Raw genomic sequence first — 24,866 nt, 5'->3', positions numbered from 1 at the left:
TTTGTTTTATTTTTTGGACATTTAGTCAGAAAGACAAAGGTTGGCAGGCATGTTTAGGAGTTCTTTTGTGGAAATGTTGATTGGAATGTTCTGTGGAACTGTAGCATCAAGAAGTGAGGAAAACGTGATGGATTTATTTATGAAGCAACAACATCCTTCAAAACCTACACTTCCTGAAGACACTGAAGGTGGAACATGGACAGAACCCCCACCACATCCACATGAATCCCGGAATTCAGATCCCATCCTTTCACTCCTCACCTCTGAACAAAGCTAAGCTGGATCTGGACTGGAATGGATTGTGACTCTGAAGTAAGATCGTTTGGCCTTCCTGGCTGTGAGTGACAGGATGAGGGCGTTATTTCCGAGGATTGTTCCAGAGCTGCCACGGTGAGGAGGGGCACAAATCCAGATTAATTTTTTTTTTAAGCCAAATTAAAGTCTTATTGCTAAACTCCTACTGTGACTGTGGAATTACTGTCAGGTCAGGGACCATCTGATCCACACTGACCACAGGAGGAACCCACAGCCTCCTGCCGGTCCATCCCCACCTGCCCAAAGTAACCATCTCCCTGCAGCAGCCAGTTGGAACATGGGAGTGTCCTTGTCCTTCTCCAGTCTTTGGGGTCCTCAAAACTGGGGCTCCTGTATGCTGGATCATGTCCAGAGAAACTCCACAATGTGGTGTCTGATGTTCCCTCACAGTGCCAGTGATCCTCCTCATCCGAGTCTCACTAAGGAACTGTTCACTGGACATAAAGTCGGTCTGGCAGGACCCAAAGATCCCAAGGATCCTCCACAGAAACCTGGAACCAAAGGCATCCAGTCTGTGCAAGCACTGATCAGTGCAGGAACCATAACACATCCCTGAGGAACACCAGAATTCACTAGGAAAAAGTCAAAACCTCCTCCACTCCACACAGCACTCATAAAATCTGTGTCCAGGCTGGACATGATGTCCAGGAAATTGTCAGGGATCACATGAATTCTCAGGGTGTCCCAGAGGGTCAAACTGTGCAAAAACCAACCTCAGTGAGACGCGAGTCCTCGCACAGCTCGGATGCACTCATTGGCCGACTGTCCTGAATGTGTCAGTCAGGTTTATTGTCTCTGAGAATGTTTGACAGACATGACATTTCTTCAGCCTTTAAAATCCAGGTGAAGCATTCTGACCTTAGCCAAAGGTCGAGGGGCGGGGCTTATGTAAACAGGTTGCAGACATTTCAGTGTTGATCTGAATCTGTCTGAAATGTTCTCTTTGATCTCTTTCTTTACAAGTCACACCTTATGATGTCACAAAGATGTGATGGGGATAAAAGCCAGTTTGGGAGAGTTACATTCTGCGCTGCAATGAACCGCTGACATTCTGCTGGTCAACAGCTAAACATGAACACAATCAGACGGCCCGGAGAGGAAGAGGGGGTGTGGCCTCCGTTTCCTCTCCTCTTGTGTTTTAGGCAGCTGCTGGTCGAGTGAGTCCGCATTCAGAGTTCTGTTTGGGTCGACACGCGATGGCGGCGATGGGACGACTGGTGCTGGTTCTGGCTTTATTAGTGAGCGTCCACTGTGAAGTGAGAGCCCGAGACCCCGACATTGTAGAAGACGAGGAGGAGCAGGGAGCATCACAAGGAGGATCAGCAGCAGGAGCACCTCCTCACCTCCACAGGCTTCACCCCAGGGCTACGACCCCACCAGGAGAAGGAGGGATCCACCCCGCCCGGTCCGGGTGAGTGGGACACAGTGCGGCTGTGGGCATCTGTCAGGGTTGAGGGTTTGATTTCCGCAGACATTAAAAGCAGAAAGCTTTGAAACCTTTTTGATTGATCTCAGAGATTTGGAAGAAACTGATCAATAATGATTTGATCCCTTTACAAATATGAAGAACAAATTTAATGAGCCATTTAAAGTTTGCTGAAAGATCCAAACAACAACAGAAATGTTGGGAAACTATCAGATATTAACAATGTGGATTAAAAAAGATCAAAGGATAAAATTGGGCTTTTATGAAGCAACAATGTGACGTTTAGCAAAAGGGGGAAGGAGGAAAGGTAGCAAGGGAAGGATACAGCATAGGAGAGAAGAGGAATCATGTTTGTGTGACCTTTTATGGGATTAGTTGGAAATTGTCCTGTTCCTGGAACATGACCTTTGACCTCAGAATGTGTTTTGGTTTCTGGGGCTTGTTTAGTGTCGACGTTCTCATTTTCTGAAAGTCAGTTTTAAGGTTAAAGTGAAAACAATCTAATTTTAAAGAAATGGCAGTAGATGACCTTTGACCTCAGAAATTGTAAAGTGCGTAAAGTGTCTTGATTTGACTTTCTTGTGATCTGGTACTATATAAATATAAGTGAATAGTATACTGATGTGTATGTCTGTGTGTCGACATGTAGTAGTGAATTTGTATTTATGTAAATATGACTGATTACAATTGATGGACTTGTACTAGCAGGGGTGGGCGCTAATAAGCTTTGCTTCAGCCCACACCCTTTCGGACTCACTAGTTTTGTTTATGCGTTTGTGGAATTGTTCATTTTTTTCTATTTGAATATTTTGTGTGCCGAATAAACTTTGTCACTTTGTCACTTGTCACAAATCAGACATGTGAACACACTTGCATGTGTCAGTGTGTGTTTGTTTATTTAGTTTATGAGGTCAAATTTAATTACTAACCTGCTCAGTGGTAACCTGGGTTAGGGCCTATTTGTTCTAAAGGTCAAAGGTCAATCATTTCAACTCTACGTAAGCTGCCGCTAAAGGCTAAAAGAAGTTAGCAACACCTTAAGAACTTTAAATAAAGACAATAAAATGCTGAGACGGCGTATGTGCATGTGTACGTGCACTACAGCATTATCACAGAGTGTGAACAAAAAATAAATAAATCACTGTTTGTCACGTGACCGTGTTCCCGCACGAGTTTGTGTTACATCAAAATTTAACAAGGAACAAAAACAAACACAAATGACTGAAAACAGTCTATTTGACCTTTTCTGACCTCAAAGAAAGGTTCCAGTTCCACGTCCGTTTACTCACTGTGATCCTGTTTTATGGATAAACTTTTCTTCTCACATCATTGTGTTTTATATAAAAAACAAAAAACTTCCAGTTTTTCTAGAATATTTCTTCGCTTATTTATTTGTTGATTTATTCATTTATTTATTTATTCAAGGTGTCACGCTGTGTGACTGCTACGTTAGGCTCCACCCCCCCAACCCATATAGAACATGGATGGATGAATTTATTTACTCACTCACTCATTCATTTATTGGTTCATTTATTTAGCATTTATTTTCTTTACTAATTTTAGTTTGAGTGTGTTTTTTTTAAGTCCAGAGGAAATGTGTTCACATCTCACAGCACCAGAACCGAGTCCCAGGCACATGTGGTTAAACGAGCCAGTCAAAACCCACAAGGTTATGTTTAAATGTAGTTGAATCCACTTCAGTTTTACGAGTTTCAATCCAGTCCAAACCAGTTTAATTCAGTTTCATCAATCTTAAATTTTTGGTTTTGGAATAATTAAAACATTGTCAAAATCTTTAATATTAGATTCAAATAATTTTAAAAGCCTCTTAAGTTTAAGCTGCATCATTAAGTTTCAGGTTTATTTGATTGCATGATACATTCAATGGCAACTCAGAAAAAGTCAGATTTCTAACTTGGGACAGTTTTCTGAGTGTCAGCGTTCACATTTTACATCACTTCCCACATGATGCAGAAGAAATCCAATTTTCTGAGGCCAAACATGATGGAATTTAGAGTTCGGACCTCTCACTGCCGACATTTACTGAACACGGCAAAAGTCACACTACTCACCGCCGACGTTTACTGAACACGGCAAAAGTCACACTACTCACCACCGATGTTTACTGAACACGGCAAAAGTCACACCACTCACCACCGATGTTTACTGAACACGGCAAAAGTCAGACTTCTCACCGCCGATGTTTACTGAACACAGCAAAAGTCAGACTTCTCACCACCGATGTTTACTGAACACGGCAACAGTCAGACTACTCACCGCTGATCTTTACTGAACACGGCAAAAGTCAGACTACTCACCGCCAATGTGAACACAGCAAAAGTCACACTACTCACCGCCGATGTTTACTGAACACGGCAAAAGTCAGACTACTCACCGCCGACGTTTACTGAACACAGCAAAAGTCAGACTACTCACCACCGACGTTTACTGAACACGGCAAAAGTCAGACTACTCACCGCCGACGTTTACTGAACACGGCAAAAGTCAGACTTCTCACCATCGAAGTTTACTGAACACGGCAAAAGTCAGACTACTCACCGTCAATGTTTACAGAACACGGCAAAAGTCAGACTTCTCACCGCCGAAGTTTACTGAACACGGCAAAAGTCAGACTACTCACCGCCGATGTTTACTGAACACGGCAAAAGTCAGAATACTCACCACCGATGTTTACTGAACATGGCAAAAGTCAGAATACTCACCGCTGACGTTTACTGAACGTGGCAAAAGTCAGACTACTCACCGCCAATGTTTACTGAACATGGCAAAAGTCAGACTACTCACCGCCGATATGAACACAGCAAAAGTCAGACTACTCACCGCCGATGTTTACTGAACACGGCAAAAGTCACACTATTCACCACCGATGTTTACTGAACACAGCAAAAGTCAGACTACTCACCGCCAATGTTTACTGAACATGGCAAAAGTCAGACTACTCACAGCCAATGTTTACTGAACATGGCAAAAGTCAGACTTGTTGATGCCAGTCAAATAAAAAGAAGTTTTTATAATCTGTTAAAAATAATCTAACGAGTCAGACTTCTCACCGCCCATTTTTACTGAACGTGGAAAATGTCACACTTCTCACCGCCAGTGTTTATTGGATGCAGCATAAGTCAGTGCTCCAGTGAAAGTTTCATAACTCCATGTCCAGTTTCCAGCCGGCTGATGTTGGAACAGTAACTGAATACTGAGTATGGTCACTTTCATTTTGAATGTTTATTTTTTGTAGTTTGATTTTTGATATGATGGAATAAATCAAAGCAAACAGCTATAAAAATAAGCCAACAAATGAGTGAGTTTTACAAGTTGAAATTAAACTGAGATGAATGACAGTGGGGACAATGCTTGACCTCTGACCTCAGAAAAAGGAAGCAGTCAAAAACTGCAAACAGGCAAAGAATCCGGATCAGCAGATAAAATCCTGACAGGAAGTGTTTCTTTGTCATCAGCCATCTCTAATGACATCATCAGCCTTCCTGCACACATTATCACACCATCAACATGTGCATGTCTGTGCGTGTGTCTGTCCATGCGTGTGTGCACATGCAGGAATTGGTGTACGTTTGTGCACCAGCGGGTGATCACTATGGCGGCGGTGTGTGGATCAGAGACATACACTGTCAAGTCCCAGAGTCCCTGTCCAAGTGGCACGCCAGACTGTCAGCTGGTCATGTGAGTACTGACAATGTCGATACTTTATTAGGCACATCACTACTCCTGTGGGTTGAGGAAACATTCTAATCAGCCAATCATATGACAGCAGCTCCAGGAATTAAATAACTGCAGATGCAGTTCAAATAAAATAAACAGACTTTTTCCACAGTGGATACTGGTGTTCCTCAGGAAAGTGTTCTGGCTCCCACAGTGGTTGCATGGACTGTTTGTTAGGGTGATGAACTTGAGAAACTTGGGTCCTTACGTGGATGAGAAAAGCTTTAGTCACCTTAACTCTGCAGATGATGCTGAGATCTTTATAGAATGAATAGTTGGGTCAAGGTTCAGACTTTCAAGGACCTCCTGTAGTCAACCATCAAAAGTGGATCTGTATGGAGTGAAAGTGTTGAAGTGGTGAAGACATTCAATGATATCTGATTGTTTAATAAAATCTTGGAAAGTGAGAGCATGCCTGAAAAGTGGAGATGAAGAGTGCTGGTTCCTATTTTTCAGAACAAGGGTGATGTGCAGAACTGCAGTAACTACAGAGGCATAAAGCTGATCAGCCACAGCATGAAGTTATGGAAAAGAGTAGTAGAAGCTAGGCTTAGAAAACAGGCGAAGATCTGTGAGCAGCAATATGGTTTCATACTGAGAAAGAGCACTACAGATGCAATGTTTGCTCTGAGAATACTGGTGGAGAAGTATAGAGAAGGTCAGAAGGAGTTACATTGTGTGTTTGTGGATTTAGGCGGCACGGTGGTTAGTGGTTAGCACTGGTGCCTCACAGCAAGAAGGTAGTGGGATCGATTCCCAGCCTTTCTTTGTGGAGTTTGCATGTTCTCCTCGTGTTTGTGTGGTTTTTCTCTGGGCATTCCGGTTTCCTCCCACAATTATAAACATGCTTATTTAGAGTCTGCTCCTTTCTCTGCCCCTGACCAAGGCAGCATCTACATCTGGAGTTGGTCCCCAGGTGCTGGACTGTGGTTGGATTGTATCTAACTGTAATTAGGATGGTTAAAAGCAGAGAACAAGTTGTGTTGTATGTATATATGTGCAATGACAATAAAGACTCTATTCTATTCTTATGACAGGGTGCCAAGAGAAGAGCTGTGGTATTGGCGGTGATGGACAGATTGACAGATGAGATCAGACAGGAGTCAACATGGACTATGATTGAGATGGTTTGGACATGTGTAGAGGAGGGAACCAGGGTATATAGGGAGAAGGATGCTGAGGATGGAGCCACCAGGCAGGAGGAGAAGAGGGAGACCATAGGGTTGGTTTATGGATGTGCTGAGGGAGGACTTGCAGGTGGTTGGTGAGACAGAGGAAGATACAGAGGACAGGATGAGATGGAAATGACTAATCTGCTGTGGTGGCCACTAATGGGAGCAGCCAAAAGAAGAAGAAGCAGTTTTCCCTTCCAAAAACTTCCCAGGCTTTATCCTTCAAAGTATTTCTGTGCATTAAACTGTGTTTTCAGGTACAAATTGTCCACGCGGCCCGTCTACAGGCAGAAACAAACAGTCTTCACTGCTCTGCTGTGGCGATGCTGTCCAGGACACAGCGGACCAAACTGTGAGGGCACAGGTTGGTCCTGAAACACATCACATGGTATCCATAGCAACAACATGAACACCAATCAGTTGATGAATCATTAGATGATTTTTAAAAGATTATTAAAACTTCCTTTCTTTTTATTTGATTGATCAACAAGTTCTCTGATCCTCTTTGTTTCATTTTGAAACAAGCAGCTGATAAAATAAAAATAAGAAAAGCTCAAAAGTACGAATCATAGGTGAATAGTAATATAGAGGATAGTAGTAGCAGTAATTACATTAACTAGAGTAGTATTAGAGTAACTAGTTACCAGTAAAAATACTAGTAGTAGTACTAGTTGTAACAGTGGTGTAGAAGCAGTAGTAGTAACAGTAAAGATGCTAGTAGTAGTCGTAGTAGCAGTAACAGTAGTACTAATAATAGCAAAATCACATTTTGTGGCTAAAAATGCTTTAGACCAAGAATGTGATGGAATTAAAATCCACAAACGTCGAGTGGCCGAGACCAACAGTCTAACGCTCCGAGTTCAGGTCTCGTTCCAAAAACCCAAGTCAGGGTGGAGGAAGGAAATCCAAACATCCAAAGTGTTTTTTGGGTTTGTGCTCGTCTCTATTTTTAAATGCCACCGCGATCACTCATGACTTAATTTAATCCAGATGTGGTACTTGTATGGGAACATGATGCTCCCACGTCTCCACAGCAGAACCTGAAAACATCAAACTGCTTTTTTCTCCTTAGTGACCAACAATCAGCTGGATCCTGGAAGACCTGTTTTGACTGCAGGATCCAAACCAGGAAGAGCACACCTTCAGCATCCAGGTGTGTGCCAGCATTAGTGCATTTGCTCAGCATTAGGTCTCCCGATGTTTATGTTTCAAGTTGGTTCAGAAAAGCCACTCATTGGTCAACAGACATGAGTGGAACTGGTCCTTTCCACCAAGGAACCCTCCATACTCAGCCCAGAGGAATTTGATAAGGAAGTTTCTGGTACCAGGTCGGTCCAGAGGTCCCTGGTGGTAGGAGTCGTGTGTCAGAGGAAGGGTTCCTTCAGCTTTGGTCAGACTGCCGGTTCAGATCTGATCTCACTGACTGACTGTCCACATTACATCCACGAGTGACCAGATCCGATGTGTGTGTCCGCATCTGAACACTGCAACTAAATGCACACCGAGCTCCGTGAATGATCAAAGGTCAGGGTGCGTTTATATTTTTTAGGTTTTATATATATTATAACACGCTTCACATGAGGTGAGTTTGGGCTTTTGTGTGTGTGTCTGGAATCACACATTGAATATTTGGGGGTTTTTTGGAGCGAGCAGTGAAGGATTTTATTAGAGTGGGGTGAAAATGACTGGAGCAGAGCGAGTGAAGTGGCGCTCACTCTCTGCCGCATTTCTCACTGCAGTTCTCGCCTGGTTTGCCAGATATGGAAAAAATTGATTTCATGATAGATTTTTGACTGTTCAGACTTGCAGCATGGAATCAGGTTCAAACCGGATATGCATCAGCAGTCTGGACGAAGCCTCTGTTGAGCCCCCAGTAGGGTGGTCCTTATTCTGCAAAGTTTTGAAATTTAATCCTCTGACCCCCTGAATAGGTTCCATTTGACGAGAAAACATACAGTGTTAAAATTTGTTTATATACTCGTAAATTCATTTTTAGAGGGAACTAGTCGTAGTAATGCTATATGAACTAAAGCTTAATGGTGCCCCCCCCAAAACATCTTGATGAATCCTCCTGGTGCTCACTTAGAAATTCAACACGACCTCCACAGGTGATTTTCAAACATTAGTTTGTATCACGTTATATGGCAGAAAACAGCAACATTTCAATGCTTTTCAGCTCCTTCTAAAAATTTATTTATATCAGGACAATTTTACACAGCATGTTTTCTGTCATTTGGAACCTATTCAGGGGGTCAAAGGATTACATTTTAAAACTTTGCAAAACACAGACCTCCCTACCCCACAGGCTGAGGACACGCCCACGCCTATGGTTAGTTTTGGGAGGAGGACTGAGGACATGCTGCATGGAGACAGTGGACTTTATATTCAGCCGTCTCACTGTTTGCTTGCTGGTTTATGAAGTTCAAAGGAGTTTTGGCTTTGTGATGTCACAAAGACCAGCTGGGATAGTTGGATGACTGTTGACCACTTTTAGGTGGATGCAGAATTTAGGAATTTGATGTAATGAGCGTCTTTGTGATGCAGAGACACACAAGGCCACAGAATCTGTTGGTTTTGAGTTACTGTTGACAAAAGCTGCCTGAGATAGACTCACTCACTGGCGCCCTCACTCACTCACGGACCGGTATCCATAGCAACAGTGAGTCAGTCAGTGAGTCACTGACTGACTGACGCCCTCACACTCACTGACTGACGCCCTCACTCACTGAGTGACTGACGCCCTCACTCACTGAGTGACTGACGCCCTCACTCACTCGCTGGCTCCCTCACTCACTCACTCGCTGGCTCCCTCACTCACTCACTCGCTGGCTCCCTCACTCACTCACTCGCTGACGCCCTGACTCACTCACTGGCTCCCTCACTCACTGACGCCCTGACTCACTCGCCGGCTCCCTCACTCACTCACTGACACCCTCACTCACTCAGTCACTGACTCACTCACTCACTGACGCCCTCACTGTCACTGATGCCCTCACTCACTCACTGACCGGTATCCATAGCAACAGTGAGTCAGTGAGTCAGTCACTGACTGACTCACTCACTGACGCCCTCACTCACTCACTGGCTCACTCACTCACTGACTGACTGACTGACTCACTCACTCACTGACTGACTGACTGACTGACTCACTGAAGCCCTCACTCAGTCACTGACTCACACACTCACTGACGCCCTGACTCACTCGCTGACGCCCTCACTCACTCACTCACTGACTCACTCAGTCACTGACGCCCTGACTCACTCGCTGACGCCCTCACTCACTCACTCAGTCACTCACTCAGTCACTGACGCCCTCACTCACTCGCTGACGCCCTCACTCACTCACTCAGTCACTCACTCAGTCACTGACGCCCTCACTCACTCAGTCACTCACTCACTCACTCACTGACTCACTCAGTCACTGACGCCCTGACTCACTCGCTGACGCCCTCACTCACTCACTCAGTCACTCACTCAGTCACTGACGCCCTCACTCACTCAGTCACTCACTCAGTCACTGACGCCCTCACTCACTCAGTCACTCACTCAGTCACTGACGCCCTCACTCACTCAGTCACTGACTCACTCACTCAGTCACTGACTCACTCACTCAGTCACTGACTCACTCACTCACTGACGCCCTCATTCAGTCACTGACTGACTCACTCACTCACTGACTACCTCACTCACTCACTGACACATTTTGTTGTGCAAGTTCCATAACAAATTATGAGATGGATTATTTTGAGCATGAGCAGGACGATGTGTTGTAAGTATTGCACTATTCTCTGTGTGTGTGCTTTTATATCAGTACTGCAGTACTTTGTGAGTTTTTATAGCAGTACTGCAGAACTTTCTGGGGTTTTATATCACTACTGCAATCATTTGTCTTTTTTTTAAGTACTGCAAAAACTTTTTTTTTTAAATCAGTACTGCAATACTTTGTGTTTTTATATCACTACCGCAGTACTTTGTGGTTTTTATATCAGTACTGTGGAACTTTGGGGGGGGGTTGTATCATTGTTTACTGCAATACTTTGTGTTTTTATATCACTACTGCAATACTTTGTGTTTTTATATCACTACTGCGGTAATCTGTGGGGGTTTTTTATATCACTACTGCAATACTTTGTGTTTTTATATCACTACTGCGGTAATCTGTGGGGGTTTTTTATATCACTACTGCAATACTTTGTGTTTTTATATCACTACTGCGGTAATCTGTGGGGTTTTTTTATATCGGTACTGCAATACTTTGTGTTTTTATATCACTACTGCGGTAATCTGTGGGGGGTTTTTATATCGGTACTGCAATACTTTGTGTTTTTATATCACTACTGCGGTAATCTGTGGCGTGTTTTTATATCGGTACTGCAAAACTTTGTGTTTTTATATCACTACTGCGGTAATCTGTGGCGTGTTTTTTATATCGGTACTGCAATACTTTGTGTTTTTATATCGGTACTGCAATACTTTGTGTTTTTATATCGGTACTGCAATACTTTGTGTTTTTATATCACTACTGCGGTAATCTGTGGGGGGTTTTTTTTATATCGGTACTGCAATATTTTGTGTTTTTATATCACTACTGCGGTAATCTGTGGGGTTTTTTTTATATCGGTACTGCAATACTTTGTGTTTTTATATCACTACTGCGGTAATCTGTGGGGGTTTTTTTATATCGGTACTGCAATACTTTGTGGTTTTATGTCACTACTGCGGTAATCTGTGGGGGGGTTTTTATATCGGTACTGCAATACTTTGTGTTTTTATATCACTACTGCGGTAATCTGTGGGGGTTTTTTAATATCGGTACTGCAATACTTTGTGTTTTTATATCACTACTGCGGTAATCTGTTTTTTTTTTTTTTTATATCAGTAGTGCAATACTTTGTGTTTTTATATCACTACTGCGGTAATCTGTGGGTTTTTTTTTTTTTAATATCAGTACTGCAATACTTTGTGTTTTTATATCACTACTGCGGTAATCTGTGGGGGTTTTTTTTATATCGGTACTGCAATACTTTGTGGTTTTATGTCACTACTGCGGTAATCTGTGGGGGGTTTTTATATCGGTACTGCAATACTTTGTGTTTTTATATCACTACTGCGGTAATCTGTGGGGGTTTTTTTTATATCGGTACTGCAATACTGTGTTTTTATATCACTACTGCGGTAATCTGTGGGGGTTTTTTTTATATCGGTACTGCAATACTTTGTGTTTTTATATCACTACTGCGGTAATCTGTGGGGGGTTTTTTATATCGGTACTGCAATACTTTGTGTTTTTATATCACTACTGCGGTAATCTGTGTTTTTTTTTTTTTTATATCAGTACTGCAATACTTTGTGTTTTTATATCACTACTGCGGTAATCTGTGGGTTTTTTTTTTTAATATCAGTACTGCAATACTTTGTGTTTTTATATCACTACTGCGGTAATCTGTGGGTTTTTTTTTTTTAATATCAGTACTGCAATACTTTGTGTTTTTATATCACTACTGCGGTAATCTGTGGGGGTTTTTTATATCGGTACTGCAATACTTTGTGGTTTTATGTCACTACTGCGGTAATCTGTGGGGGTTTTTTATATCGGTACTGCAATACTTTGTGTTTTTATATCACTACTGCGGTAATCTGTGGGGGTTTTTTATATCGGTACTGCAATACTTTGTGTTTTTATATCACTACTGCGGTAATCTGTGGGGGGTTTTTATATCGGTACTGCAATACTGTGTTTTTATATCACTACTGCGGTAATCTGTGGGGGGTTTTTATATCGGTACTGCAATACTGTGTTTTTATATCACTACTGCGGTAATCTGTGGGGGGTTTTTATATCGGTACTGCAATACTTTGTGTTTTTATATCACTACTGCGGTAATCTGTGGGGGGTTTTTATATCGGTACTGCAATACTTTGTGGTTTTATGTCACTACTGCGGTAATCTGTGGGGGTTTTTTATATCGGTACTGCAATACTTTGTGTTTTTATATCACTACTGCGGTAATCTGTGGGGTTTTTTTTTTTTTTATATCAGTACTGCAATACTTTGTGTTTTTATATCACTACTGCGGTAATCTGTGGGGGGTTTTTATATCGGTACTGCAATACTTTGTGTTTTTATATCACTACTGCGGTGCTTTGCATTTTTATATATCAGTACTTTTTTTAGATTCCAGTCAGAAACATGTAGATAGTATTTTAGGAACCATCAAGCAATGAAAATAGACCTTTGACCTTTGGCGCTTTGATTCACAGTCGAACAAAGAAAGAAAAAGAGGCGTCACACGTTGCTCGGACTGAAACGACTTCCTGTGAGCTCAGAACCAGATCACGGAATCACAGCGAGCCGTAAAATACAATGAATGTTCTCAGGCGTGTCTATTATTGTGGCAGGAAGTGACACGGTGACAGAGTACCACGCAAAGCCTGATGGGTAAAGATTAGGAGCAGATATTTGGGGATTTCAGCTCAGAACTTCGGCCCTTTACTTCCTGTGTCTTCCCAAAATAAACTGGAACTCTGTGGACAGTCCTCGAATAGGACGGACTTTAGTAGAAACACACACACTGAACTGAGAGTCAGAGGACACGCCCACCTTCCACCTGGCTTTGTAAGGAGTGCACGTTGTTTTAAACTCAGTCATCTCTTAATCCAGGATCAATTTGAAATCGGTTTGTGAACTAGCTTCCTCTTGCGTCTCGGCAGTCCTGAGGTTTTCCTGCGTTTGAAGCAGCGTGCTGGTTTTACCGGGGTAACTCTGTCTGCATGACAACGTCTCTGCTCATTGTTGTGTTTGCGTTCAGGTGTCCAGGTGGAGCTCCAACAGCAGCGTGGAGACCTGGAGCGGGAACAGAGTGACCACCAGGGGTCAATCAACCCACCCCACAGCCCAGACACAGGCCACGCCTACCGCTCCCACCACACCCCACATGATGCTGCAAACCAGGATGACCACGAGCAGCTGGAGCCCCCCCTTCCTGGTAGGTTTGGAACCTGCATGATGCAGAAACAAACAAAGAACTTCTCAGAAGTGTTTTATGGGACAGATTTGGTTTTCACAGGGACGGGAAGTGTGCAAGAACACACAGAGGAAATCCCATCTTTCTTGTCTCTACTTTCCTGGGTGTGTTTGTATGTGTAGTGTATATAAGGGAGGTGATGGATCAGAGGATCCTCGGTTCAAATCCCAGCCTGACTAGAAAATCACCAAGTGCCTTGGGCAAGCTCCCAGTGTGTAGTGAGCACCTTGTATGGCAGCACTCTGACATTGGGGTGGATGTGAGGCATTATTGTAAAGCGCTGTTGAGCATCTGATGTACAGTAGATGGAAAAGTGCTACATAAATGCAGTCCATTTACCATTTAAATACCAGTGGAATAATGAGGGTGAGAAATGAGGAGCAGGTGTGCAGAAGGTGCTGGAAGGGGGCGTGACCAGGGAAGACAAAGGTAAGTGCAAGAGAGCGAAGTGAGGCAAAAGCAAAGTGAACTGGGACAAGATAACTAAGTGGCTGAAAAACCAATGGTGCAAAGCAAGTTAAGTAAGTGACAGAAAAACTAAGTGTATAACGTGACGTGTTCCAGACAAGCAATAATGCATGAGCAAAACAAAAGGGGAAACAAAACTAGGAAATAACATGACTAATCCAAATAGCAGGAAACAAACAAGAAGATCTATGATTATAATCAAAACTAGAACAGTGACTAAAGCATAATACAAGAAATGTGATAACCAGAACTAAACTTAAAGGACCAGAGACGTTACATCAGCAACTTTAAGTTAACCACTAGATAGCCAAAGGAAGAATCCATGACAAAAGTGTAACATAAAGAAAAGCAATGAATAACCGAATGACTGCAAGCTAATAAAAAGGTAAAGAATGAAACCAGCAACGAAATAGTAAACAAAGCAAAGCAATAAACAGAACCAAACTGAGATATAAACTAATGAAAGGTAAAACCGGAAAATCAAAGAGGAAATAAGGCAACAAACGAAGACCTAACCCCTGAGCCGGGGCTGAGCATGACAGTTCTTCAGTAAGTTAGTATTTAAGGTCATCGCACGTTAGTTAACATCCCGATTTGCAACACAGCATCAACGTAATCATGATTGTAAGTCTATCTGGGCACATGTGGTAATAATTTTTGGTTGCTGATGTGTCTTATTGATGAAAATTAGTGACGGAGAACTGAAGTGTTTTGAACCACTGAATCAATATGAAGCCATGATTCAGTGTTTTGAAGCTTTTGATACAGTTAGATATGTTAACATCTGTTCTGTATGTTTAATAATAATAAAGGTTCTATGTGCTCCTTGAAATTTTTGACAGTATTGTTGTTTAAAAACATTAATAAAATAGTTATGTTATAATGTGATTGTGCCATCATAAAATACTGTATGTAATAAAGATATAAATTGTGAAGTGCTTGCAGAACTTGGGACTGTTATGACCATTTTACATATTTGAATTTACATATAAATAAATTGACAAATTTTGTGATGTAAGCCGATGATGAACTTCCCCTCTTTGACAGACCAGCAGACGTCGCTGATATATATATATATATAGCAATAGTTTTTTTTTTTTTTTAGTAGTTACACTGAAAGAATAAAACACCACTTAACTGGCTACAGGAGAGTTGGTTTTCCCTTTCAAGGACAACATTTATTACACACAGCTCTATGAGCTTCAGCCTCATTAGTAATAAAGCAACAACACCTAAAGCTCCAAAACTATGCACAAGTAGAGTCTAATAAAAGTCTTAAAATAGTTCATCAAACACAAAAGTCAACATGTGGCTACACACAAGCCACTTATTATTATTATTATTGTTATTATTATTATCTATGCTGGAATAAGGGATAGAACTCTTGAAATTATTGTTCCTTACTTTCCATTTCAATCAGACTCACAGGTGACATGTTCATCCACAGACTTTGAACTGGCGATTTGCGCAGTTTATAGCTGCACATGAAGGTATTTTTTTGGCAAAATCACAACGAATAAAGTTGCATGAGCCTCATTAAGGATCAATAGAAAAGAGCGTTTGGGAGCAAGACATGGGAGTGGTAATATGGCGGCCAAAAATATTGGCCAATGCAGCAGAGAGCAGGAAGTTGACCTGAACCTTCAGGAAGTGTCGCCAATGAGCTGTGAACTGTCAGAATAAAACCTTAAAACTAAAAAAACAACAAAAAAAAACACCTTATTTTTGTTTCCTTTTGCTTTGAATGAGTTGATGATTTGATTTATTATTGATGCATCACTTTGGGAATAATAACTTTTAAATGGAAAAAAAACAAACAGATTGGGACCTGGATTCCAGCTGACCTTTGACCCCTGATGACCTTTTTGTTTTGGGTGCAGGTGATCTGGACTCAGAGGCCACCTTTCATTACCCAGAAGCCCCTGCTGTCTTACCCGTGCCCCACATGATGGCGCTGCTCATGTCGCAGCTGCAGCCGGTCCTGCAGGGATTCAACCGTAGCCTGGAGCAGCTGAGCCGCCGGCTCGCCGAACTGGGCCGTGACGTGGACGGGCTGCGGCGCGCCCAGCCCAACGAGGGCGCAGAGGAGCGTTTGGACTCCAAACTGAACGGGATTCTGCAGAACATGGAGGTGGTCCAGAGACAGCTGAGCCACCAGCGAACCCACCTGGAGGAGCGGCTGCACTCCCAGCATGCAATGCTGCACTACAACCTGACCAGCTTCAAGGCGGACGTGGACCTGAAGCTCAAACGGAACCAGAAGGTGCTGCAGGTCGGTCGCCTTCTGACAGACGCCAGATTAGTTTTAAAACAAACAAGCTGGGAAAGAGAAAAACAGGTTAAAGTTTGGTGATATTAGTTTCTTTAAATTTGCTTTTTTTTTTTTTTATAACCAGCAGTGGTGGAGCTCAGTGTCCATCAGAGCTGGGCGTCAGACAGGGAAGAAAAAAACAAAAAAAGAAAACATGTCACCAGTATCCACCAACAGTCCATTAGATGACAGAGTTCAGCAGCTGGCAGGCGGGTCTGAGGGACGTTACATCAGCAAAATTAAGTTGATTTTTGTATTAAATTTGAATCAGTTTTTCAGACAAAATGATTCCATTTATTATTTTTGAGTTATTGTGTTAAACTGGAGTCAAATGGAATCAGGGTAACGTACGTCTGAGGGACATCAAGAGTTTGACTCTTTCCAAACAGATTCTGCACCTTTTTTTCTTTTTCTTGATTTTTGTGTCTGTTTTGTATAAAAGCAACTAAAACCTGAAGCCAGTCAGGTTGTTGTTTTTTTCCCCCCAGTTTTTCCAAAATTACTTAATTTCAAGTTCCGGCTTTATGGGGCACCTTGAACACAACATGAGGCTGCAGCTTCAACACACACACACACACACACACACACACACACACACACACACACACACACACACACACACACACACACGTTACTTTAAGGGGGGAAAACGTAAATAAGCCTGTTTTGAATAAACAAGTTTTCCAGCTTCACCAGAAAACAGTAAAATCTTAATAATCTGTTTGGGTTTGTTGTGGGAAGAAGACGGTGCCGGCGTGTCCGAGTCGTTTGTTTATGTCCACCGTTCATGATGCTGTAAACAGATTTGTCTGGTATCTGATCCCAGATCAGCTTGCAGACCATGAACGCAACACTGGAAGAGTTGAAGCTGGACCAGGATCTCCTCCTACCTCCAGAAACTCCTCCTCCTCTGAAGGCCACACCCTCGCAGCAGCCCACAGACACCTCGGCGCTATGGGCAGTCATCAACCAACTGGACAACATGGTCGTCAACAACACTGTGAAGGTCTGTAGATGTTACCATCATCCTGCTTATCTTTCTGTCGTCAGCCATGTTGGAAATGCCTACCAGTGCCCCCTAGAGGCCACAGTGTTAATCACAAGCTCAATATAATGTGACACTAGTCTTTGAGGCCCTTTGGTGCCAGAGCTAGTCCCTGGATTCTGTAACGTGAAGTAAAGGACTCCTGCTGGATGGGATGCCAGTCCATCACAGGTTCCTTCCCCAGCCAAAGCTGGAACACATTTCCAGCTGGGTGGACTGAGACTGTGCAGATGAAATGTTTTGTTTGAGGACATAGACTTATTTGTAGTCCAACTCCCACTAAGCTACCTGAACTCCAGGTCTACATGGAGACACAAGTTCATAGCTCCTGGTGTTCCCAAGTGGTCTCCTAATCAGAACAGAGTCCACTGGGACCAGGTTCACATGGTTCACACGGCACGGCGCAGATCACAGGGAAGTCCTGGTCACAAACAGTCCTGTCATATGAGCAATAACAAATGTGAATCCATAGATACAAACCGTAAACGGGATCTCTTCCAGTGATTTGGCGTGCCAGCATCGCAGGGCAGCGCCACACTGCATTATGGGTAAAGACAAATAAAAAAGTGAATTTCAAAAGTGCAGGAAATGTTTTGGCGTGTTTTGCCATGATGCATCACGTTTTCACGGGGAAGACCAAGGACACGCTTAAGGGGCTACGTCTCTCAGCTGGCTTGGGAACGCCTCGGGGTTCCCCCGGAGGAGCTGGGGGAGGTGTGTGTGGATCGGGAAGTCTGGGCGGGAGGTCTTGAGCTGCTACCCCCGTGACCGACACTGGATAAAGTGGAAGAAAATGGATGGATGGATGGATGTTTTGACATAAGGAATCAGCTGTTCTTGGGTACATCCAAGAAAAAACCTTGTGTGGCAGCTTTGTGCAGGTTGTTAGTGTTTCATCACCGCCTACAGTGACCTTGTATGTTGACATCACGACGCCATGGCGTGTGCATGTAGGCGAGCCTCAGCTGTCTCAGTGACATCACTGATAAACACAGATGTTGTTGTGATGCAGGTGACGGGGCTGCTGGAGACGACTTCAGGAGACATCCAGCAGCTCAAGCTGGGCTTTAAGGATCTGGAGGAACGGATCGCCCAGACAGGGAGGAACACTCAGATCCTGTTCATGGAGACAGGGTTGGAGGTGGAGGAGGCAAAGGTGAAGGTCCTGACACAGGTCAGCGAGCTGGCAGGGAATCTGAGCCAGCAGGGTCAGCGGCTGCAGGAGACGGAGGAAGACGTGGACTATCTGTACACAGCCTTCTATAAGCAGTCAAATATATCCAGAGACTGCGACTGCAAGGACCTGGCAGCTACCGTGGGCCGTGTGGAAAGGGGCCTGGCCAATGTGACGGTGCTGGCTTACGAAAACCGCTTAGCCCTGGATGAAAACAAGGAGGGAGTGGAGACCTGGGGTGGGATCAGCGACTGGGAACCAGTAGTGGAGGCTTTACAACGTGACCTTCAACAGGTAAGAAACATGACTTATGACAACGTACCGTTAAGTCAGATCCTGATGTTTTCAGTGTTCCAAATAAAACCGCCATACTTGGCTTTCTCCATCACCACCACCCCACAGGTGAAGGAGTCTCTGGCCTTTGAGCAGAGCCAGACCAGGACTTTGCACTTGAACGTGACCCAGCTGAGGAACTCAGTGGTTACTGACCTGTCCAGCATGCAGAAGACTGACAGGAAGCTGGAAGGGGAGATAGGATATCTCAATGCTTCCTTTGCCTCTTTGCTGAAAGATGCCATCCGACACAGCGAAGTGCTGAAGCTGCTGCTGGGGGAGGAAGTTCTGGAGTTCCTGGATTGGCCAGAGTCAGAGCAGGAGGCTAACTCCATCCCAGTACTGAAAGAGCACCTGAGGAACCTGGAGGAGCAGCTGAGTGGACACAACTTGATTATCACATCAGTGCTGGGCAATGGACCAGGTACAGATCACACATCCATTTTACACTCACAGGCACATCCATAAATTTAGTCAAGTGTGACCTGAGCAGCCAGCTCACTCGCCGATCACCACAAACACCATTTAGCATTGACCTGCCACAGCCAGACTATACATGGGCGTGTGCTTCATGTCATTACTGGATACCTAACAATGAGGCACCTGTGTGCTGGGTTAGACTCAGGAAAACACATCCCATGACCGTGGTGATGAAGGTGAAGGTGCTGTTACCTTAAATGTCACGAGGTTCCTCTAGGCCACTCTGACCACAACTGACACATGTCATTCCATTGGCACCCAATGATTCTCTAGACTCGAGACTTAATACCACAGACTAGGGATGGCCACAAGACCACCTCTATTAGAGTTCAAGTCAAGACCAAGTCCTTAATGGATTGAGTTTGGGACCAAGACTGGGATTTTCTAGTGGTCAAGACTGAGTCAAGACCAAGTCTTTACAGGAGGTGAGACACAGTCCAGACAGACAGCCAAGAAAACAAGTTTGCTTTCAAGAACACAAATTTAATTAGACTTTACGTCACCAGATCAATATTCAAAAGTGACATTTCTGCTGGGGAGACGGGCTCAGCAGCTCTGCTGGGGTCAACCTGAATACTGTATGAAAGGACCAAACTGAATATGTCATAGCTGTCTCAGACAGAGAATGTGTTCCTTTGATGGCTCACATTAACAGCGTGAGGATAATTATAATTTAAATTTGTAATTAAGGTGTGCACTTATTCTTGCTGGAGACGGGGACTAGATTGAGTGAAGTTGCTTTTATTTCCAAGACAAGACCAAGTAAGTGAAAAGGTGGTCTTGAGACTTGAGACCAAGACCAGACTCAAGTACTGCAACACTACCACAGACATACTGTGGTAGTTAGACCTGGATTCTAGCTGAATGCCTAAGGCCATGAATAAATAAGAGCACAAGCAACAGGATCTAAAGACCTTACCACTGTCCCATCTCCAATGACCTCACGACTCCACAAGCTCTTCCAGTAATCTCTTGGCATCACTGGTACAGGACCCAAACATAAGAACATCACTGCAGAGATCAACGAAATCTCTCAAGTTCAAAACTTTGACCAGAAAGAAACTTCTACACTCCAAGAAGTCACCAAAAGCCTGGGTTTTATGGTGTGTTTACACATAGGCAGGATGCATTACAAATGTCATATTTGCGTAATTCTTGGCACATTCGTGACATACTTAATGTGACTTAACGCATCTGAATAGGTTTCTTAATAGTATGTGTTGGTGATGATATTCATGATTTTCATGGAGCATGTTTTTGGCTGTCAAAAAAATCTTCCACGAATGTCACGCACCACCCTCATTTTGCCTCATGTCATGAAGGTTGCAACTGAGTGTGTTGAGCCATCTTGATGAGTGGTGATCCTTAATAGAGCAAGTCGACTAAAAACCTCATTCCAATGCTCCTCAGTGTGCTCCTGCAGGTGTTCCACCTGCTGCCCCTGTGCCTGATGTTTGGGAAATCAAGCGAAATGAGAGCTGCATGAAGCCACATATCTGGCTCTCTCAGTCTCCTCCTTCTCTCTGCGACACCCCATGGCACAGAGCCCAATGCAAGCAGTCACAAAAGTTCTTCTGCTGTGGATTTTGAGGAGCAAACTGGTGCGATCTGCATTATTCAGCAGCTGATGGATGAATACGGGTTTGTGTGTGGAAACAATTTGCCTCATTCACAATGTGACAGTATATATGTGATAAGTATTTGATCCCCTACCAACCAGCAAGAATTCTGGCTCACACAGACCTGTTAATTTTTCTTTAAGAAGCCCTCTTGTTCTGCACTCTTTACCTGTATTAATTGCACCTGTTTGAACTTGTTACCTGTATAAAAGACACCTGTTCACACACTCAATCAATCACACTCCAACCTGTCCACCATAGCCAAGACCAAAGAGCTGTCTAAGGACACCAGGGACAAAACTGTAGACCTGCACAAGGCTGGGATGGACTACAGGACAACAGGCAAGCAGCTTGGTAGAAGACAACAACGGTTATGATTATTTATTAGAAAGTGGAAGAAACACAAGATGACTGTCAATCTCCCTTGGTCTGGGATTCCATGCAAGATCTCATTTTGTGGGGTAAGGATGATTCTGAGAAAGATCAGAACTACACAGGAGGACCTGGTCAATGACCTGAAGAGAGCTGGGACCACAGTCACAAAGATTACATTAGTAACACATGATGCTGTCATGGTTTAAAATCCTGCAGGGCAGCAAGGTCCCCCTGCTCAAGCCAGCACATGTCCAGGCCTGTTTGAAGTTCACCAGTGACCATCTGGATGATCCAGAGGAGGCATGGGAGAAGGTCATGTGGTCAGATGAAACCAGAATAGAGCTTTTTGGAATCAACTCCAATCACCATGTTTAGAGGATGAGAACAACCCCAAGAAAACCATCCCAACCGTGAAGCATGGGGGTGGAAACATCATACTCTGGGGGTGTTCTTCTACAAAGGGGACAGGATGACTGCACCGTATTGAAGGGAGGACGGATGGGGTCATGTATTGTGAGATTTTGGCAAACAACCTCCTTCCCTCAGTAAGAGCATTGAAGATGGGTCATGGCTGGGTCTTCAGCATGACAATGACCCCAAACACACAGCCAGGGCAACTAAGGAGGGGCTCCATAAGAAGCATTTCAAGTTCCTGGAGTGGCCTGGCCAGTCTGCAGACCTGAACTCAACAGAAAATCTTTGGAGGGAGCTGAAACTCCAAACCTGAAAATCTAGAGAAGATCTGTATGGAGGAGTGGACCAAAATCCCTGCTGCAGTGTGTGCAAACTTGGTGGAAAAACTACAGGAAACGTTTGACCTTTGTAATTGTAAACAAAGGCTACTGTACCAAATATTAACATTGATCTTAGTTATGCTGCTATAGACTTAGACTGCTGGGGGGTTCCCATGATGCACTGAGTGTTTCTTTCTCTTTTTGCTCTGTATGCACCACTCTGCATTTAATCATTAGTGATCGATCTCTGCTCCCCTCCACAGCATGTCTTTTTCCTGGTTCTCTCCCTCAGCCCCAACCAGTCCCAGCAGAAGACTGCCCCTCCCTGAGCCTGGTTCTGCTGGAGGTTTCTTCCTGTTAAAAGGGAGTTTTTCCTTCCCACTGTCGCCAAGTGCTTGCTCACAGGGGGTCGTTTTGACCGTTGGGGTTTTTCTGTAATTATTGTATGGCCTTGCCTCACAATATAAAGCGGCTTGGGGCAACTGTTTGTTGTGATTTGGCGCTATATAAATAAAATTGATTGATTGATTGATTTTCACAGGTGTTCAAATACTTATTTGCAGCAGTAACATACAAATAAATTATGAAAAAAAATCATACATTGTGATTTCCGTATTTTTTTTTTAAATTATGTCTCTCACAGTGGAGATGAAAATTTAAAATTTCAGACCCCTCCACGATTTCTAAGTGGGAGAACCTGCAAAAATCACAGGGTGTTCAAATACTATATATATATATATATATATGTGTGTGTGTGTGTGTGTAAGATTATTAAAGTGGTACAGAGAGGCAGGAAATGAAGTCATGACAGGAAGTGTGGGTGGCGTGTCTACCTTCATGCCTCAAATTCAAATCACATTCCTGAAAGGTTCTTGTCTCCTTTTCTTTGGCCTGCAGGGGACAGAGAGGAGGCTCCTTCTTCAGACCAGCCGTCGACCACTTCCTCCTCCTCTCAGGTCCTGCCTGATGACTGGCCACCTGGTGGCATGAGGACGACCAGGGGAGGCTCAATCAGCGCGCGCCAGGAGCTTCTGCACCCTGAGGGGACTCTTCAGGATTTTCAAGGAGACAGCAGTGATCTATGGAACCTGGAGAAAGTAGTGGATGGCCTCAAAGTGACAGTGCGGCTTGAGGAAAAGCCATGTACAACCACGTGCAACAGCAGCTCCTTTGAGCAGGAGGTGCAGCATGATGACAGGAAAGCCAACCTGCAGGAGGAGCTAACATGGCTGAAGAGGGGCCTTGAGGACCACCTGAGGCTCTTCAAAAACACCTTCAGCAACGCGGACGTCCTGGCAAGATCAGACGCCACACTAGACCTGGAGAAGCTGTGGCAGCTGGTGAAGACCAAAGAGCCGCGAGACGGCAGAGGAGGTGGGAAGGCAGGACCGGGCAGGGGAGGAAACCGTCGGAGCAGGTCTTCACCAGGTGAGTTTAGACTCAGCAACGCCGTGACCTGATACCAGGCACATGTTCAGCTGATGTTAGCACACACGATTTGGTTTAATACTTTTAATTTGCACTTTGTCTCACGACCTGTCTCATCTCTGCAGGTTCTGCACCTGTTTTGTCCAGCCAGTTGATTGCTCTGCTCTTCGTGATGACTTCTCCTCGGCGTGACCAGCAGAGCGACATCATTGTGTTTGAAGAATCTCTGGACCACAACCAGTTCTACTCGGACATCGGAACCTTCACCGCTCCTGTGGACGGGACATACCTGTTTGTCCTCACAATGGGCTTGACACCTGGCCCATCCCACATTTACCTGAGGAGGTCAAATGGTACTATGCTCTCCCTCCACCAGCACGTGGTGACAGAGGCGGGGCCTATCACTGCCATTAGCTTCCTGTTGCTTCGGTCAGGTGAGAGAGTGTGGCTGGAACTGAGGGGAGGGGCATGGGTGGAGTCAGAGGACAACTTGTTTGCCGGGCTGCTCCTGAACCCGACCACTTGAGGGCGCAGTGGAGACAAGACTGCTTAGAACTTCCTGGCACAAAGGGGCCAAGTTACCATGGTAACCATTTGAAATGCTAGAATGTTTGCTGAAATCCTATTGGTGGATGTTTCATGCCCAATCACCTCAGGACCAATCAATTAAACCCTGAACACCTCAAACCTCCAGTCCACTGAAAAAAGTGTAGAAGAGTTTAAACTGAAGCGATTATATGATGCACCTATTATTAAACATCCTCAAAACAAATTCTGTCCCCAAAAATCTAAGTTTGTATTCATTCAGTTTTATATACAGTAGTGTTCAGAATAATAGTGGTGCTATGTGACTAAAAAGATTAATCCAGGTTTTGAGTATATTTCTTATTGTTACATGGGAAACAAGGTACCAGTAGATTCAGTAGATTCTCACAAATCCAACAAGACCAAGCATTCATGATATACACACTCTTAAGGCTATGAAATTGGGCTATTAGTAAAAAAAAAGTAGAAAAGGGGGTGTTCACAATAATAGTAGCATCTGCTGTTGACGCTACAAACTCAAAACTATTATGTTCAAACTGCTTTTTTTATCAATCCTGTGAATTATTAAACTAGTATTTAGTTGTATAACCACAGTTTTTCATGATTTCTTCACATCTGCGAGGCATTAATTTTGTTGGTTTGGAACCAAGATTTTGCTGGTTTACTAGTGTGCTTGG

At 43.8% G+C, this 24,866-nt stretch overlaps 1 protein-coding gene across 1 annotated transcript; it reads left to right on the top strand.

Moving 5' to 3' along the window:
• The first annotated feature begins 1,440 nt into the window (after positions 1-1,440).
• On the top strand, positions 1,441-24,558 carry mmrn2a (multimerin 2a). The gene is made up of 11 exons (XM_034185028.1): positions 1,441-1,726; positions 5,318-5,440; positions 6,909-7,015; positions 7,724-7,804; positions 13,461-13,637; positions 16,025-16,416; positions 17,282-17,461; positions 18,513-18,968; positions 19,077-19,431; positions 23,113-23,643; positions 23,769-24,558. Exons 1-11 carry the CDS (start codon positions 1,512-1,514, stop codon positions 24,167-24,169), a joined length of 3,018 nt encoding a protein of 1,005 aa, XP_034040919.1. The 5' UTR covers positions 1,441-1,511; the 3' UTR covers positions 24,170-24,558.
• Positions 24,559-24,866: the final 308 nt, after the last annotated feature.

This window comes from Thalassophryne amazonica, chromosome 13 (assembly GCF_902500255.1).
Source record: "Thalassophryne amazonica chromosome 13, fThaAma1.1, whole genome shotgun sequence".
NCBI lineage: Eukaryota > Metazoa > Chordata > Actinopteri > Batrachoidiformes > Batrachoididae > Thalassophryne > Thalassophryne amazonica.
Note: the sequence above shows the minus strand (reverse complement) of the source record. Positions and strands in the feature narration are given on the sequence as shown.